At 42.7% G+C, this 18763-nt stretch overlaps 1 protein-coding gene across 14 annotated transcripts in view; it reads left to right on the top strand.

The window, feature by feature from the left end:
* The first annotated feature begins 2130 nt into the window (after window positions 1-2130).
* The window catches only part of LOC144691787 (adapter SH3BGRL-like), a 40773-nt gene continuing 24140 nt past the window's right edge, over window positions 2131-18763 (top strand). For 12 of the 14 annotated variants that reach the window (XM_078560274.1, XM_078560275.1, XM_078560272.1 and 9 more), the window contains exon 1: window positions 8905-9010. In XM_078560274.1, coding sequence (XP_078416400.1) covers window positions 8960-9010 — 51 coding nt within the window. In that variant the 5' untranslated portion in view covers window positions 8905-8959. Of the gene's footprint in view, window positions 2338-8895; window positions 9011-18763 lie in introns of those variants that run through there. The other 2 variants (XM_078560271.1, XM_078560270.1) reach the window with 2 other exon arrangements.

Below are 18763 nucleotides of genomic sequence, written 5' to 3'. Positions count from 1 at the left end.
GGGACCGTTCCCTCCGGGACACCCTGGTCCACTCCTCCATCACCGCCTACACCTCAACCCCCTCCCACGGCACCTTCCCATGCAACCGCAGAAGGTGCATCACCTGCCCCTTTACTTCCTCCCTCCTCACTGTCCAAGGGCCCAAACACTCCTTTCAAGTGATGCAACATTTCACTTGCACTTCCCTCAATTTAGTCTACTGTATTCGTTGCTCCCATTGCGGTTTCCTCTACATTGGAGAGACCAAACGCAGACTAGGTGACCGTTTTGCAGAACACCTTCAGTCTGTCCGCAAGCATGACCCAGACCTTCCTGTCGCTTGCCATTTCAACACTCCACCCTGCTCTCATGCCCACATGTCTATCCATGGCCTGCTGCAATGTTCCAGTGAAGCTCAATGCAAACTGGAGGAACAGCACCTCATCTTCCGATTAGGCACTTTCCAGCCTTCCGGACTTAACATTGAGTTCAACAACTTCAGATCATGAACTCTCTCCTCCATCCTCACCCCTTTTTGATCCCCCTTTTCAAATATTTACTTTTAAATTTTTATATATATACAATTTTTTCCCCACCTATTTCTATTATTATTTTTAAAACTTATTACCATTCATTGTTTTATCCCCACCTTTTAGCCTGTTTTGACCTTTTCTCCCACACCATCCCCTCCCCCCACCCCAATCTTACTAGGGCCATCTGTCACTTGCTCATCCTACTTTCTACTCTTAATGTCTCCATTAGCACCTCCTTTAGCCAGTATCACTACCATCAATACCCCTTCGACCTTTTGTTTATGACATCTTTTGTAATCTCTCCTTTGCCTCCACCTATCACTGGCCTCCTATCCAGCTTTACCTGTCCCACCCCCCTTAAACAGTATATATTTCACCACATTTCTACTTCTCTTTAGTTCTGAAGTAGAGTCATCTGGACTCGAAACGTTAACTCTGTCTTTCTCTCCACAGATGCTGTCAGACCTGCTGAGTTTTTCCAGCAATTTTTGTTTTTGTTTCAGATTTCCAGCATCCGCAGTATTTTGCTTTTATTTTGGCCTATAGTTACCTGTTTTTTGTCTCACTCCCTTTTTGAGTAAGGGTGTTACATTGGCAGTTTTCCAATCCTCTGAGATTTTTCCAAAATCTAAGGATTCTTGGAAGATTACTACCAGTGCATCCACTATCTCTGTAGCTACTTCCTTTAATATCCTAGGATGCAACCCATCAGGTCCAGGGGATGTATTGGTCCTTAGCCCCATTGGGAGGGGGCGGGGGGAACCTCCAGGTAGTGGTGTGCACATTTCTGCTGCCCTTGTCCTTCTACAGGGTAGTGGTCGTGGGTTTGGAAGGTGCTGTCTAAGGACCCTGGCTGAGTTCCTGCAGTGCATCTTGTAGATGGTACACACTGCTGCCACTGTGTGTCGATGGTAGAGAGAATGTATGTTTGTGGATGGGGTGCCAATAAAGCGACTGCTTTGTCCTGGATGGTGTCAAGCTTCTTTAGCTGTCTACAGTGCCCTAAAATTTGAAGTAGTTATCTATATATTCTGCACCTTTACAATCTCCATTTTAAAAATTTTATTGATCTACAAGGTCTCTGTGGCATTTTCTCTTTCCACCTCAGTTTATAGCTAACCATCCTGGTCAACTAGCTCACCTGCTATAAAATTACAGTAATTTTTGTTTATAGTTTGGATATTTAGCATTGGCGGATTTAATTTTTTATATATCTTGACTTGTCGATCTGACCGTTCCCACACAAGCCCCATTTACGGAGTGGAAAGGAAATTGCTGCTGCTATTTTCTATCGATAAGGTAAATAGTTGAGTACTCTGTATTTTAGTTTTCACTATGCAAAGACAAAATACAGGCATTTAAAATGATTAAAATGAATGTTTAACTTCTAAACATGTGCAAACTACACCGCTGCAGTTTGCCGTCCTACAATCTCATTGGTTCGTCCCGTTCACTTGCCATATAGGGAGGGTGCGCCACTCACACCCGGGGGGGGTGGGTATAATGATTGACAGGTCGATTGGCCACTCATGAGCCCTCTTACCATTGGTGCAGCGCCATTGAAGCTCCTCCTAGCCAATCAATGCGCCCTAGAGGGGCGGGCCTTCGGTCTCCCAGGCGGACTTCGTTGGCTTTGCGCAGCTGTGCTTCCTTGTGGTGCGCTGAAGCTGCTTTTTGTGCATGGTTGGGAGCTGAGAAGGTCGGGGATCATTGCAGATATTTTTGCCTCGTCTCTTTTTTTTGCTCTTATTTCTTCTGGGGTCAATCGCTGAGAGAAATCATGGTTATCAAGGTCTTTATTGCAAGCCAGTCCGGTTCCACCGCGGTAAGTGAGGCTTATTTAAGTTTCCTTTCCTTCTCCATGCACCGCGCAGCAGCGTTTCTTTTTATATCCAGTACAGCTGATAACGCATACCAGACCCAGAACAGCTATCAGTCACACACACACTTCCCCACACAGTGCGCGCAGAATTTTCCAGAACTTAAACTTAAAATATTTAATAATAAATAATTAAAATCATTTAATGCGGATTCATTTAATTTTGTTTTCGTTGAGAAAGTATTTCACTCATTTTAACAGTTTGGTGCAGCAGGGCGCGAGCTGTGTTTACCATATTGCAGATTACAAGTTTTGGGTTTCCACCATGGTTAAGACAATAGGGTAACTGAGTTGTACAGAACTGCAAGGTGTCGATTTCAGTCACTGATCACTAAGTTGATTGAGCGAAATTGAATGTGCCGGCGTTTTGAAAGACGTCAACCCTCCAAGGCTAGGGAAGAGAAACTTGTTTTTTTGGGGTTGCTGGTCTTAATTGCTGTCCAGGGATCCGTGTTGGCAGGGGATCTGTATGCATGTGGCCTTAGCTGTGATGCTCCTCCTAGTCTCTGCTGAGTTAATTGATCTCAGCCTGGATGATGGAGGTGGGGGGAATGGTGGTACTCTGACTCAGGCAGGGAAACACCAGCCAGGGTTCCTGTACCTGATTACTGTCTGGTAACTGGCTCTGAAAATCTATGCGCGTATGTTTCTAAAAGCTAAATGAAGCTCGCCCTACTCCCCTTTTGGTAAATTGGCCTGGCAACTTTCGCTAGTTACATTTAAGAGTGGCAAGATCCTGGATAGTGACCATCAGTAAAGCTGCATCCCAACAAAGCCAATGGTTTAAGAAAAAGGAGGGGCAAAACTTTGAAAGGAGGCAAAAAATAGTCTAAATTTTTCAAGTTAAATTCTATCTTTCTTAAAATATCGTTTTATTAAGCCTTTTTAGTTAATGGATTAAAGAGCAGAACCCATAAGTAAAGGGCTAAGGTTCCTTTTGATTATGCTTCTTGGACTCAGTTGCAGAAAAAGTGCTTCTAAATTTTATGGGAGTTGTACTTTTTAACTATGAAATTGATCAGAAGGTGCCCACCCTATAAACATCCAATATCATCTGGTTATTGAGGGGGAGAGCAAGAGAGTGGGAAGCTTCATTTTGTTTACTCGTGCTATTGATGGGAAGATGTAATCCAGTTTTCATATTCAACAGAAGTTTTGTTCCCTCCTCGCATGTTCTCAGTGCACCTGAGCTATGGAGGGGAAATATCAGCCATGGTTTTCACTACTGATCACTGTTCAGGTATCCACTGTAAAAGTGTGTATAGATGGTGTCGCACATGTATAATTTGTGCATTCATAGCACCACCTCCATTCTCCCATGGTATTTACATGATGAAACCCAGAACTTAAAAAGGCAATAGGGTAATTAAATTAACTGCATTTGTCATGCTGACCAATGCTAAGAAAAGCTTCTCAATAACCTTTACAACCGATCGTATTAGAGAGCATTTTTTAGATGAAATTTATCCTGATTTCCTATTTTTAACTTGCGTCTTCCCTAGAACTATGCACCTGCACACACAACTCCTTCAGCACCCCTTTGGTCATCTACAAGGAAGCGTGGCATGCCAAGTGGTATAATCCTAGAACAACTTGTATTTTATATAGTGCTGTCATTACAGTAAAACATTCCAAGGCACTTCATGGAATAGACATCAAGCAAAATTTGACTCTGTGCTGCAAAATGGGTTATTAGGACAGGGACTTGGTTAAAGAGGTAGAAGCATGTCATAGATTAGGTGGGGCAGCGGAAGGGTTGAGAGACAGGACATCCCAAAGTGCTTTACAGCCAACGAAGTACTTTTTGAAACGTAGTCACTGTTGTAACACTGAAATGTGGCTGTCAGTTTGTGCACAGCAAACTCTGTCAAACTAACACGTAATAATGACCATCATGTCACAAGATCTGTCTTTTGTGATGTTGACTGAGGAGTAAAAACATATTGACACCTAAAGTTTGTACAACTAGTTGATTTTACAACTGTGATACATTTCAACTTTAATCTTCACCTGAATCTTTTTTTTAGGAAGGATAGTGTTCTGATATTTTGCACCCCAGTTGTTAAACAATTAAAAGCTAGATGCCACCCACATGCAAAGGAAAAGATCCAGTTGCTGCTTTCTAACTAATTTTACTAAATACTTTTTATGTAATTATGTAGTATATTTGCTAACATTGTGTGGTTTTGCAAATTGCACAGCATTGCTCTAATAAGCAGAGTTCCACTTACTTCCCCCTCAAAAGGGAAACCTGCTGTTATCTCATGTCTTCTTGGAACTGTGATCATTGCCTGTCTTGCTGGATGGCTATTGTAAAATGGGCCCAATGGCCTACCTCATCTGTATCTATTTTATGAAGGACTGTAGCTGAGGCCTGACTATTGCATAGTGATTGGCCTGCTTACATATTTAAAAGTTTAAAAGTACATCATCTGGCATTCCTATTTATATTTTATTTTTCACCCTTGAGACCCATTTTCTCTTGGGTAAAGATAACAACCTGGGAATATTTTTAGTCAAGTTATGGTTCAAAGAGGTGGTTCTCAGCCACCTGCTTAACGGTGACAAGCATTCTGCAATAATTGCAGACCTTGTTAGTGATGCCAATATTGCAAGAATGAAGTTTGAAGAAGTACTTTTTGGAGGGGAAGAGAAATGCTACTAAACAATAGTCTTTTTTCCTTTGGTTGTTGGTCTGTAGTTTTCAGTGTGGTTCATTGTGGTGTTTTGATATGGTACCCAGAGGCACCAGGTAAAAGTTGAGTTGTTTCAAAATTCAGTTATGATGAGATTTTAAAAAATATTTCTCATATTTCCTTCAATATGTTTATGGTTTAAATGCATCACATTTTCTACCTGGCACTATGTCATATAGACCAGAAAGTCCCAGGCTTGATTCGCTGCTAAATTAGCTGGTTTCAAGGGCAGGAGTTTGCCTTGCTAGAATTGATCTTAATACCCTGAGCCAGGGAGCAGAAAAACGATCTGCCAGAGTTCCTACACCTGAATCCTGTTCAGTGGCCTCTGCTGCAAAGTGCTCAAATGTATGTTCAGTGAAAGCAGGACCAGGGTTTGCTTTGCAAGTCTGCCATATGGATACCTTAGCTGTTGTCAGTTTTACTGTAGCCTTGGCTAATGAGAGGTGGAATTGAATTGGAACTTTGTGATCCAGAGTCAGAGAATACATAAAATAAAAACAAAATGCCAGGCCTGCTGAGTTTTTCAGGGCTGTGGTGGGATTTATTTAAGCAAGGGCAAGAAACTTACTAGTTCCCTGTCCACTAACAGTCTTAAGGCTTAGCATGGAGAGTGCGAATGGGAGTGGCATGATCTGAGCCAGGGTTTCAGAGTTTTGGATCAATTGGATTTTGTAAACAATAGATAGAATGAGGCTGGTTAGAAAATAAATCAGTCTTTAAGACAGATTGGGATTTTTATGGCAGAGGGAGGAATGCAAATAGGAAATGTTGCTGAAGTAGAAAAGGTTAGTTTCCAACAGATCAAGATTAGCTCAAGATTAAACTGGATGTGGACATTGTGGGCCATCCGAGCTAGCATGAGTGAGCAGCTGAGTAAGTTGATAGGACAGATGTAAAGGGTCATGGATACTGGCAGAAACCGGAAAGGACGGCTTCGTTTTTGTCAATACTTCAGCTGCAGGAAATTGTGACTCATCCAGACCTTGATGTTCGTCAACTAGAACCAGATAGCTTTGGAGTCAACGGTGAAGGCAAGGAATTTAGATGGGTATCATTTAACATACGTATGAAACCTGATCCTATGCTTACAGGTAATGTTACCAAATGGCCGTGTATAGACAATAAATAGGAGGGGACGGAATGTGGAGCCATACTTATGAGCAGGTAATTGTTCACTTGTGAGATGCACGTTTTTTTGGGATGAACTGATTTCATTGGGAAACAAAGGAATCAAGCTAGAATAGTGTGGTTTCAAGAAGGTGAACCAGGCAATGGGTAGAAATTAGTGGTCTATTGCATGTTGATCACATTCATGTTTCTTCAGAGTCCAGCCCAGCATTTGAACCCATACTTTAAGCTGTTCCAGTGCCGCACTGGAATTGGCCCTGAATTTTCTGGAGTGGCAGATCTCCTAGCATACCCTTTTAGTCAGACTTTATTCCCTCCCCCTTCAACTTGAAAACATATTTTCTGCTACATTTCCAGCATTGCTGTATTTTGCTTTTGGATTGGTGGAAGTGCGAATTAATAAGGGGCACCTGGGAGGTTAGCGAATGAGGGGACAGTTTATCTCCTTAACCAATGTGATTTCAGGATTGAGGAAGAAACCAAGGAAATGGAGTAAATTAGAGTCAAAGCAGTTACAGAAAAAGAAATAAAGTGAGGTAAAGGTTTCATGAAGGGAGGAAAATTAAGAAAAAAAATTATAAAATTTTTAAATTTTATAATCTCCAACAACAATTTGTTACTTGCTGGACTGGGGCTCTGCAGTTTCAGTGGTTCTCTCTCTTGGTTGGAGAGCTTGGTGACAGTTTAAAAACATAAAACTCATACAAACATCCAAATTAGGAGCAGGAATAAGCTATTTGGCCCCTCGAGCCTGCTCCGTCATTCAATAAGGTCATGGCTGATCTGATTATAAACTTAACTCCACAGTCCTGCCTACTCCCAATTAGCTTTCACCCCTTTGATTATCAAGAATCTATCTGCCTCTGCCTTAAAAATATTCAGAGTCTGCTTCCACTGCCATTTGAGGAAGAGAGTTCCAAATTCCCACTATCCTCAGAGAAAAGTTCTCATCTCTGTCTTAAATGGACGATGCCTTATTTTTAAATAGTGACCCCTAGTTCTAGATTCTCCCACTTCTTTCCCACATCCACCTTGTCAAGATTCTTCAGGACCTTATGTTTCAAACAAGATGCCTTACTCTTCAAAAATCCAGCGGATGCAAGCCTAGCCTGTCCAACCTTTCCTTATAAGATAACCCACCCATTCCAGGTATTTGTCTAATAAACCTTCCCTGACTGTTTCCAATGCATTCCTATCCTTTAAATAAAGAGACCCACACTGTACACAGTACTCCAGATGTGGTCTCACCAATGCCCTTTATAACTGAAACATAATCTCTCTACTTTTGTATTCAATTCCCCTCACAATAATTGATAACATTCTATTAGCTTTCCTAATTCATTACTAGCTTAGTACTGAAAAGGTAATTGCACTGTTGAGCACCAGTCCTAACTTTCTGCAGTGAATTTAATTGGCAATTGATGCACAAATGCAGCAACTTCTGAAACTTATGGTGAGGTTGAGGACAAGCTGCTGTTTTTGCAAGACTAACAGTGAAGCGGCCCCAATCATCCAGCAACTTGTGGCCATTTACAATTCAAGGTGCTTCTCTTTCCCCAGTTTGCTGAGTGATTTACACGTTCATAATTTGTAAATTAAATTCGCCCTTTGGCAGCAAATTCTGGCCCATTGTCCTATGCACAGGATGTAATGCCAAGGTTCTGCCTTTTCAGGTAGATGTTAAAAAGCTGCAGAGAGCAGAAGCTATTCTGGAATGATGAGATCAAATGGGCTGCATTCATTCATCCATCTGTGCCTTCATAGATTAAAGATTGACTTCTTAATGCCCTTCTAATCAGCCTCCCAACCAACCGTCACGCTTTACAAACTTCAATTTATCCAAAACTCTGCAACCTGAGTTCAGATGCGCACTCTCTCATTACCACTGCCCATGCTGAGCTTCATTAATTCCTGGTTCCCTAACCTAATGAGTTCAAGTTGCTTTACAAAGCCCGCCACAATCTTGGCCTCTTTCTATTCAAGTTATTAATGTCTCGCTGCAGTTTGATTTACATGTCTCTTGTCACAAAGCGCTTGAGCCTGACTCAGTTGTATAATATTAGAAGGTTGTTAGTTTCCAAATAAAGAAAGTGCATTGCTATTTGCAACACTGCATTTATTTGCAGAGCATGGTTTAAGACATGCCTAAAGATTCAGCAGTTTGGCTTAGTTAACTAGCTCGGCATACTGCCACCCACGTGGACATTTTTCCTGCGTCTATTAAGCTAATGTAGAGGAAAGCACCCTTTCAGTCCAAAAAAGTAATTTGTCATTTAATGGTAACTCATTACGATATCAGATATTTCTGCCTGCATTTTCATAGGTGTCTGTGGAGAATCGAATGTACAAACTTAAAACAAATGTGCCACTAATGAAGATGGACCAGTTTCGGGCCATGCACTGAAGTTTTTGGATATATTTGCATTTACACAGCAGAAGTACTAATAATGTAACCTCTGCCTCATGCATGCTTTCTCTCATGTGGTCAAGCAGCACAAGTTGAGCACATAATCTAGGCTAACACACCAGTGGCAATTTTGGAAGTGGTATCCTTTGTGTTAATCATAGTCAAATTTGTTTATTCTGGTGCTCTTAGTTAGATTTGATGACTGCGAAGATGACCAGGTTGTTTCTACACAATACCTGCCAAAAAAAATGCACTAATTGTTTATCTCATTGAACAAAGCTGTTGCTACTTTTCCCTACATAATGGTTATGGAGTTTCAGAAAATTCACCATACATGAAACACTTGGAGATGCTTCTGAGAAATGTGAAAAGGTGCTATATAAATGTAAGTCCTCCTTGTTCAAGTGAAAATGTTCTTGTGAAATTTTGAGATGCTTGATTTTAGCATAAAAATGAAATGCTTCTAGATGTATTATTCATAGTGGTGCTTCCCTACAGAGTGGAGATTTACAGTAAAAATGTATTCATATTGCCATTCGAGCGCAACAAAATAGTCTAGCATGTCTTATGGACACTGAAAACCAACAGCCAAAGGGAAAGCAGGGGATTGATGTACTGAAGTCGCTGTTCAGAGATGGGCATAAAAATATGGCAAAATAAATATGGTGGGAGCTATTGGATGCAAAGAGTCACATTGCTATTGCAATGCATAGCAACAAAATTTCTGTACAGTAAAAGTTTTCTTTTACAATCTACGCCATCGTGCGCGTGCACACACACACACACACACACACACACACACTCTCTCTGTCGCTCTAGTTAAAATAGTGGAGCTAGTGATATACAGAGAGTGCCTGTACTACACATGCTGCCAGTTTGTTGGAGGAACAGGCAGACATTTCTTGAGTCTTTCATGGCAGTTGCTGCAATCACAGCTTAAGTGCTTGGAACCATTCCATTTTCATATTTTAAACTTAATTGCTTTGGCTTTCAGCTTTGTTTATACTGTTTAATGGCAGGACAATGTAGCTTGACATTAGTTTCCAAGTCTGATTTTGTAAGAGTGCTGAAATACTAGAAGGTTTATACTCCTGATACTTATTCACTAATCCACAGACTCAATAACTACAGGGCAGGTTCTCTTCGTATGTTAAACTATTCCATGATAAATGGTGTCATCAATAATCAAAGCTTTTACAGAAATATTAATGTTAAATATATTCAACTGATTTGTGAAAGGAGGTAGAGAGTATTAGTGGTTAATACTTGGGGAATAGTATCAGCGAAAACATTCCTTACACATAGAAGATCAACTGCTTTGTGGATCTTTTGCAACACTCAAAACAGTCAACAATGGCAGGCATAAATAATGCATTTTTCTTCTCCTCCATACTACGTTGCTATTGTTCTCGCAATGCTTTGACTTGGACAGAGGAACTTCTTGACTAATGCACTTCTTACCAATCTGGTAAGGAATTAGTTGTTCTCGTAAATTGCTATAATAGCAATTTAAGTGGGAGCTTTCTTCTTTCATTGTAATGCAAACATAGTTACCACATTAAGTATGAATGATGCTGAAAGTCTACAGCGTGTTTCAGCAGTCAAAGGGAAGAGGCAGACCAGCTATGTCCTCAGGGCAGAATCCTCCCAGACTTGCACAGAATGTGGCAGCGGGCGGGGAAAATGTAGTTTTGCCTGCTGGCTATAATAGTGGGTTTTAGCACCGTATTGCCCCCATTCCAACCTCATTAATTATGCAGCCACAGGAAACACACTGTCTCACTGACAGGCGGCCTCCAATTTGTGCGTCACAAGGTTGCCTTGCTGCTTCCTCACAGGGTGCAGCTCTAAACTGCAGCCACGCGTGCACACTTCTCAATGCTTGCAGCCCACAACAGCTCCGGTGAAGACATGGCCCCAAAATCCAAGAAGAGTGCCCCCCCTCCCCCGATTCAGTGACACATCCCTGGGATGCCTTCTGGATGCCACGGAGTCCCAGCACGATGTCCTGTACCCCTGCTCTGGCCACAGGAGGCCCATCAATCTCACCGCTTGGGCTTGGGAGGCGGTGGCAGAGGTGGTCAGTGCCCCGGCTGCTCATGAGATCAGCCATCCATTGGAGAAAACAGGTGAATGATCTCATCCGTGCCGCCTGGGTAAGGCAACCATCTCATCACTCTAAACTCTCTCACTCACAAGGCCATCACACATTCACTGGCATCTCACTGCCAGCTCAAGGAACATCACCAGTCACTCTCTCACACACACCCTCACTTTTCCATCTGGCCTCATCTCCTCTGGAGACTGCCTCCTCAGCCCTCACCATCCTGAGGCCACTTGCACAGATCAACATCTGCCCCCCCCCCCACACACACACCCTGGGATACCCCACTTCTCTCGTACAGCCCTCACCCTGTAGCCTCTTCCCTTGCCTGAGGCCACCACTTACCTTCGTCAAAAAAGCCATAGCCCTGTAGTCGTTGAATAGCCTTACAGCTGGTCAGCTAGGTAGAGACCTGCCTGTGAGCCCCCTAAAAATGATGTGGTGCTGCCTGCGAAGGCTGGCGCTGATGACTGCCATTGCTGCCCGAAGTCCCGAGAGTAGTGCAGCTCACCGGTTGCACGTTCGCTTATGTACAATTGTGAAACGTGCCGGAGAGGCGTTGATGTGGTGGTATTGTCTCTGGACTGGCAATCTGGGGAGCCGGGTTTGAATCCCACCATGGCAGATGGTGGAATTTGAATTCGATAAAAATCTGGAATTATAAGTTCAATGATGACCATGAAGCCATTGTTGATTATCGTAAAAACCCATCTGGTTCACCAATGTCCTTTAGGGAAGGAAATCTGCTCTCTTCCATTTGTAAATAACTTATTGACTTAGTGATTAGAATGTGAAATTTCTTAACACATGGAGTGTTTTGAGACAAAGAGTCGCAAAATCTTTTAAGGGGCCACTAGACAAGTATATGAGGGAGAAAGGGTGACATGAAGTAAGGTGAGAGGGGGCTTGTGTGGAGTATAAATACTAGCAGGAACCTATTGGGATATATGACACATTTTTGTACATGTAAATTCTATGTGAATGTCTTGAACCAGAGGCCATAGTTTTAGGCTAAGAGGTGGTAGACTTAAATCCGAGATGAGGAGGATTTACTTTTCTCAAAGGGTCGTGAATCTGTGGAATTCACGACCTCAGACCAGTGGATGCCAGGATGCTGAATAAATTTGAGGAGATGGACAGATTTTTAATTAGTAATGGGTTTAAAGGTTATGGGGAGAGGGTGGGAAATTGGAGTTGAGGCTGAAATGGATCAGCCATGATCATATTGAATGGCGGGGCAAGCTCAAGGGGCTGAATTGCCTACTCCTGCTCCTAGTTCTTATGTCTTAGCCAAATACTCCAGCTTCACTTTGTCCAACATGTCATTAAAGTCAAACTGTTGCAGTAACTGGTGAAGAGTTTGAGCAATTTCCTGGATTTGAGGTATTGTGCTGCATTTTTGAGGCAAGGTGAGTACGGTACTGCTTTGTCATGGCTGTGTTGGTATTGTTGCTGATGGGAGGAATCAGAATCTGGCTGCACTATGATTCTACCTCAATCTGCTGATGTAAGCTGAAGTGTCATGAAGGAACTCCTGCCTATCAGCAAGAGAAGCTTAAGATATTTTAGATAATACACAAGCCAAGAAGCCTAATATTGCCACCCACTGTACACCTGACTCCCCTTCCTACTCCAATTTAGCACCATTCCTTTCTTCTGCTGAACTACAGACTTTTGGATGCTGGGTCTGTATGGGCATGATGGACCTCACTGTCTAGTTTGGAAAGACCGATCGCAAATCCTTATGCCTCTCTGCACCTCTGGGGGAACAGGTGTTGTTAATCCAACAGCGAATCATAGATTCGCATACTTGAATTGAATTGGATAGTTGCTTGAAGAGGAAAAGGTATAGATATAGGGAGCAAGCAGGAGACTCTGATTGATATAGGGGGCTTGTGAAAGCAACCCTGACGTGATGGTCCAACTGACCTTGTTCTGTTAACATTTAATGGTTCCACCAGAAAGCTTCATTCTACAGTAACAGTCATGAAAAGTTGCTTTGAGTATATTTTGCTGAGCTGCTCCCTCCATACTATTAGCTCAGTTGCCATTTTGGCACCTGATCAGCAAACAATTACATCACTCCAGTGTTTACATGTTACTGGGAATATCATGCAAATATTAACACACTCCAGGGAACATCGTGGCCTTAACTACCAAAAGACAATGCCAGCCATCAAAATGCAAACAATGCTATCGGGACAGAAAGATCTGTGGCTGCTATGTGTTTGTACATAGCAATAAAAGTCACATGGTAGTCAGCAAATACAGAGCAATTCAGAAATCTAATGACTTTTATGAATCCACTTGCAGATTCCTAATCCCCAAAGAACCAAGTTCCGAAATGCCAGTTTGTTTCAGTTCTATTCCGTTTCATTCTAAGCTCAAATCAGAAAACTGTGGGTTCAATTTTAACTCCAGACAGACAGGCGTGCATTTATATAACAACTTTAATAAGCTCAACATTCCAAAGAACTTTAACAGCCAATCAAGTACTTTTGGATAAAAGCAAAAAACTGCGGATGCTGGAAATCCAAAACAAAAATAAAAATACCTGGAAAAACTCAGCAGGTCTGGCAGCATCTGCGGAGAGGAGCACTGTTAAAGTTTCGAGTCCGTATGACTCTTCAACGGAACGAAGTAAAAATTGAAAAGAGGTGAAATATAAGCTGGTTTATGGGGGGTGGGGGGTGGGCGGGGGGAGGGAGGGGTGGACAAGAGAGCTAGATAGAGGGCCAGTGATAGGTGGAGATAGACAAAAGGTCAAAGAGGTGTTGAAGGTGGTGATATTATCTAAGGAATGTGCTAATTAAGGGTAGAAAGCAGGACAAGTAAGGTACAGATAGCCCTACTGGGGGTGGGGTGAAGGGAAGGGATCGAAATAGGCTAAAAGGTAGAGATAAAACAATGGATGGAAATACATTTAAAAATAATGGAAATAGGTGGGATAAAGAAAAATCTATATAAATTATTGGAAAAAAAAAGGGGGGGGATCGGAAAGGGGTGGGGATGGAGGAGAGAGTTCATGATCTAAAATTGTTGAACTCAATATTCAGTCTGGAAGGCTGTAAAGTGCCTAGTTGGAAGATGAGGTGCTGTTCCTCCAGTTTGCGTTGAGCTTCACTGGAACAATGCAGCAGGCCAAGGACGGACATGTGGGCATGAGAGCAGGGTGGAAAGTTGAAATGGCAAGCGACAGGGAGGTCTGGGTCATGCTTGCGGACAGACCGAAAGTGTTCTCCAAAGCAGTCACCCAGTCTGCGTTTGGTCTCTCCAATGTAGAGGAAACCGCATTGGGAGCAACGAATGCAGTAGATTAAATTGAGGGAAGTGCAAGTGAAATGCTGCTTCACTTGAAAGGAGTGTTTGGGCCCTTTGACAGTGAGGATGGAGGAAGTAAAGGGGCAGGTGTTGCACCTTCTGCAGTTGCATGGGAAGGTGCTGTGGGAGGGGGTTGAGGTGTAGGGGGTGATGGAGGAGTGGACCAGGGTGTCCCGGAGGGAACGATCCCTACGGAATGCCGCCGGGGTGGGTGAAGGGAAGATGTGTTTGGTGGTGGCATCATGCTGGAGTTGACGGAAATGGCGGAGTTTGATCCTTTGAATGCGGAGGCTGGTGGGGTGATAAGTGAGGACAAGGGGGACCCTATCATGGTTCTGGGAGGGAGAGGAAGGTGTGAGGGCGGATGCGCATGAGATGGGCCGGACACAGTTGAGGGCCCTGTCAACCACTGTGGGTGGAAAACCTCGGTAGAGGAAGAAGGAAGACATGTCTGAGGAACTGTTTTTGAAAGTGGCATCATCAGAACAGATGTCAGAGTTGGATCTGAGAGAACGGAGTGCAACAAGTTCAGAGAGAGACAGGTTAGAGTGGGTGAGAGGAGCAGAGAAATTGAGACGACTAATGTCACGTCGACAGTTCCCAATGAAAAGATCAAGAGAAGGTAAGAATCCAGAGGGAGGGGTCCAGGTGGTACTTTTGGAGTTTAGTTAAAACCCGGCCAACAATTTGTGCAATTTATTGGTTTAACTAGGGACAATGACCTCTCCCATATACCTCCTTGATGGATCCCTTCAGACCAGTTTTGGCAGTGTCAGGTGTGGCAGTATTTGTCGTGGTTTGTACAGATTGAGGCTTTCGAGGTATTGAACTGTAAAACTTGCTGAGGCTTTCAGGGTATGAAGGTATGAAACCTTTGTACTCCCTGCCTTCCAATCTACCCTTGCAGCTTTAATGTTCGCTATTGGAATACTTTGTGATCATCTTGCTGTAAAGTAAAATTACATAGGGTATACGGCACTGAAACAGGCCATTCAGACCAATCAGTCCAAGCCAGCATCAATGTGCCGCTCTTCCCGTCTTTCCTCATCTAAATCTATCAGCATTAACCACTATCTATTCCCATTCTCCCTTTTAAACGCCTCCCTTTTAAATGCATCTATATTATTGGCTTCAACCACTCCTTGTGGTAGCAAGGTAAAAGCACCCATTGTGTTTTAGCTTTAATGATGCTCTATGAATTTCAGTCTGCCAGATATTGCCAGTCTGTGTTAGACCTTTTGTTGCATTTAAACATGGAGTTTGGAAGTTGTGCCCCAGATCACAGAATCACACAGTGCAGAAGAGGCCCTTTGGCCCATCGAGTCTGCACTGACACATGAGAAACACCTGACCTACCTACCTAATCCCATTTACCAGCACTTGGCCCATAGCCTTGAATGTTATGATGTGCCAAGTGCTTATCCAGGTACTTTTTTAAAGGACTTTACCACCCTCCCAGGCAGCGCATTCTAGACCATCACCACCCTCTGGGCAAAAAAAGTTTCCCCTCTCATCACCCCCCTAAACCTCCTGCCCCTCACCTTGAACTTATGCCCCCTTGTGATTGACCCTTCAACTAAGGGGAACAGCTGCTCCCTATCCATCCTGTCCGTGCCCCTCATAATCTTGTACACCTCGATCAGGTCGCCCCTCAGTCTTCTCTGCTCCAATGAAAACAACCCAAGTCTATCCAAAACAAAAACAGAATTACCTGGAAAAACTCAGCAGGTCTGGCAGCATCGGCGGAGAAGAAATCAGTTAACGTTTCGAGCCTTCATGGCCCTTCGGCAGAACTGAAGCATAGTTAGAAGAAGGGAGAAATATAAATGAGTTATGGATGTTAATTTGCTATGTTAATTTTTAGAACTTAGATATATAGGCTTAAAGATAGGCATAAGCAGATACATCAACTGACTTGAAGTTGAAAAGCTTTTGTGCATTTTATTTGTGAGCCCAAAGCAACGATGGGCTATCCTGCAGGTCAATATCCCTCATACTAAGTTCTTATGAATGGGCCTTGTGCACTTGCCTGTATTATGGGAATAGCTACTTTTCAGCTGTGTTTGCTGGGTGGAGCTTGGTAAAGCCAAAGAGTAAGTTCGTCTTCTTTCATTGCAGTGGTTTTGAGACCTGCCCTCAAGAAGTTGATACAACTATAATAGTTTTTGTGTCGTATAAAAATAGTATCTGCAGCTTTTGTGTGACTGGGAGAGGTAGAGTGTTTTAAATCCAGGCCAATGTAGAGTGAAAACTAATCAATTACCATTTTTATTTTATTTCATAATACAGGAAACTCATTTGTTAAAGCTGATTTGTGTTTTGTGCAAGAAAAATACTTCTGTGAAGCAAAACTTCCAAATCTATATGGGTCTTTGGTACAGTGTAATCACAAACTCTACCGTTGTGATAATCTTGATAGTGCAAAAGGGGCCAACAGTTTAGATATTTTAAAGCTTGTGAAATTACTTCAGTAGTTCTTTGCTGATGTAATATCCTATAGATGCTATGTGTAAGTACTCAACTTGAAGTGCAGGCCAATGGGTTGGAATGCCATTTCTCCTCATACAGTAGCTCATGTTTCACTAGGGGGGTGGGGGTGTTGGGGAGGGGGTATGGTGTCAGCAGTGGTTCACAACAGATTCTTCTGCTGTGGGCATGTTACATTTTGACAAGAAGACGAGCTGTCTTGCATTCTTGTGTCACAGATACGGCTGGTATCTTGCTGAATGCTTTTCTGAATTGTGCAGCAAACTAAAATAAAGTAGACTTCCATTTGGAGTTTTTTTTATATATAGCTGTGGTGTGCAAATGAACTGAATTTTCCTGGAACTTAAATAATGGGGAAAATATATGGATAGTGAAAAGTTCATTAAGATTTACTGGGTGGCGAATATAGAGCAATCTACCATTACCTTGTGTGGCTGTCTTTATTCCAAGAGCATGTAATTAGATTTTTTTTGCATGACCTCATTGAATCTAAAAAAACTGCAAAGTTAAATGGCCCTGCCCACCCAGTTTAATGCAAACTCAGTGATTGAGTTTGGAGCATTTTTATATAAAGTGTATGGAAGTGGGCATATTATACAAGTTAGATCTTTATGACCGTTTTAAGAATTTGCGAGGTTGGGATGAGGATGGGAATGTCGGGATGAATTTGTAATTTGGTTAGTTTTGGTATTGATTGCATAACAAAGAATGGTTGTACGAGCATACGCATTAGGAGCGCAAATAGGCTGTTCAGACCCTCAGGTCTGCTCCACCATGCAATAAGATCATGGCTGATCTGCTTGTGGCCTCAACTCTACTTTTCTTCCCTTCCTGATACCCTTTGACTCCCTTGGCAATTGAGAATCTGTCTAACTCAGCCTTAAAAATATTCACTGACCCTGCCTCCACTGCTCCCTGGGGAAGAGAATGCCACACACTTGAGAAGAAAAATTTCTCCTCATACCAGTGTTAAATGGGAAACCCCTTATTTTTAAACTGTGACCCCTAGTTCTAGTCTCGCACAACCTCTCCGTATCCACCCAGTTAACTCCCCTGAGGATCTTATGTTTTTCAATAAGATCACCTCTCATTCTTCTAAACTCCAACGGATACAGGCCCAACTTGTCCAAACTTTCCTCATAAGGTAACCCGTTCATCCCAGGAATCAGTCGAGTGAACCTTCTCGGAACTGCTTCTATTGCAATTATATTCTCAAGTAAGGAGACCAAAATTGTACATAGGTACTCCATATATAGCCTCACCAATGCCCAGTGCAACTGTAATACAACTTTCCTACTTTTATATTCCATTCCCCTTGCAATAAACGAGAACAATCCATTTGCCTTCCTAATAACTTGCTGTACCTGCATACTAACTTCTTGTGATCCATGTACCATGACACCCAGATCCCTCTGTACCTCAGAGTTCTGCAATCTTTCTCCATTTAAATATTATGCTGCTTTCTATTCTTCCTGTCAAAGTGGACAAGTTCACATTTTCCCACATGATACTCATTTGCCAATTTTTTTTGTCCACTCACTTAACTCATCTATGTCCTCATGTACACCACAATTTAAAAAAAAAAATGTTCTTTCATGGGAAGTGGGCATCTCTGGCTAAACCTGCATTTGTTGCCCATCCCTAATTGCTATTGAGAAGATGGTGGTGAATCGCTTGAACCGCTGCAGTCCATGTGGTGTAGGTACACCCACAGTGCTGTTAGGGGGGGTTCTAGGATTGTGATCCAGCGACAGTGAAGGAACGGCAATATATTTCCAAGTCAGGATGGTGTGTGGCTTGGAAGGGAACTTCCAGGTGGTGATGTTCCCATGCACCTGCTGCCCTTGTTCTTCTAGGTGGTCAGATCGTAGGTTTGGAAGGTGCTGTCAAAGGAGCCTTGGTGAGTTGCTGTGGTGCATCTTGTAGATTGTACACACTTCTACCATTATGCATCGGTGGTGGAGGGAGTCAATGGTGAAGGTAGTGAATGGAGTGCCAATCAAGCGGACTGCTTTATCCTTACTTCCTTACCTGTCTTTGGGTCATCAGCAAATTTAGCAGTCATGCATTCAGTCCCTTCAGCCAAGTCATTTATATAGAACGTATAAGGAGGCCATAGCACTGATTCCTGTGGCATTCCACTTGTGACACATCTTGCCAACCTGAAAATGACCCATTCATCCTTATTCTCCGCTTCTGTTTCTCTATCCATGCTAATATGTTACC

This window comes from Cetorhinus maximus, chromosome 16 (genome assembly GCF_964194155.1).
Source record: "Cetorhinus maximus chromosome 16, sCetMax3.hap1.1, whole genome shotgun sequence".
NCBI classification, from domain to species: Eukaryota; Metazoa; Chordata; class Chondrichthyes; order Lamniformes; family Cetorhinidae; genus Cetorhinus; species Cetorhinus maximus.
This window is presented reverse-complemented; position numbering and strand designations above follow the sequence as displayed.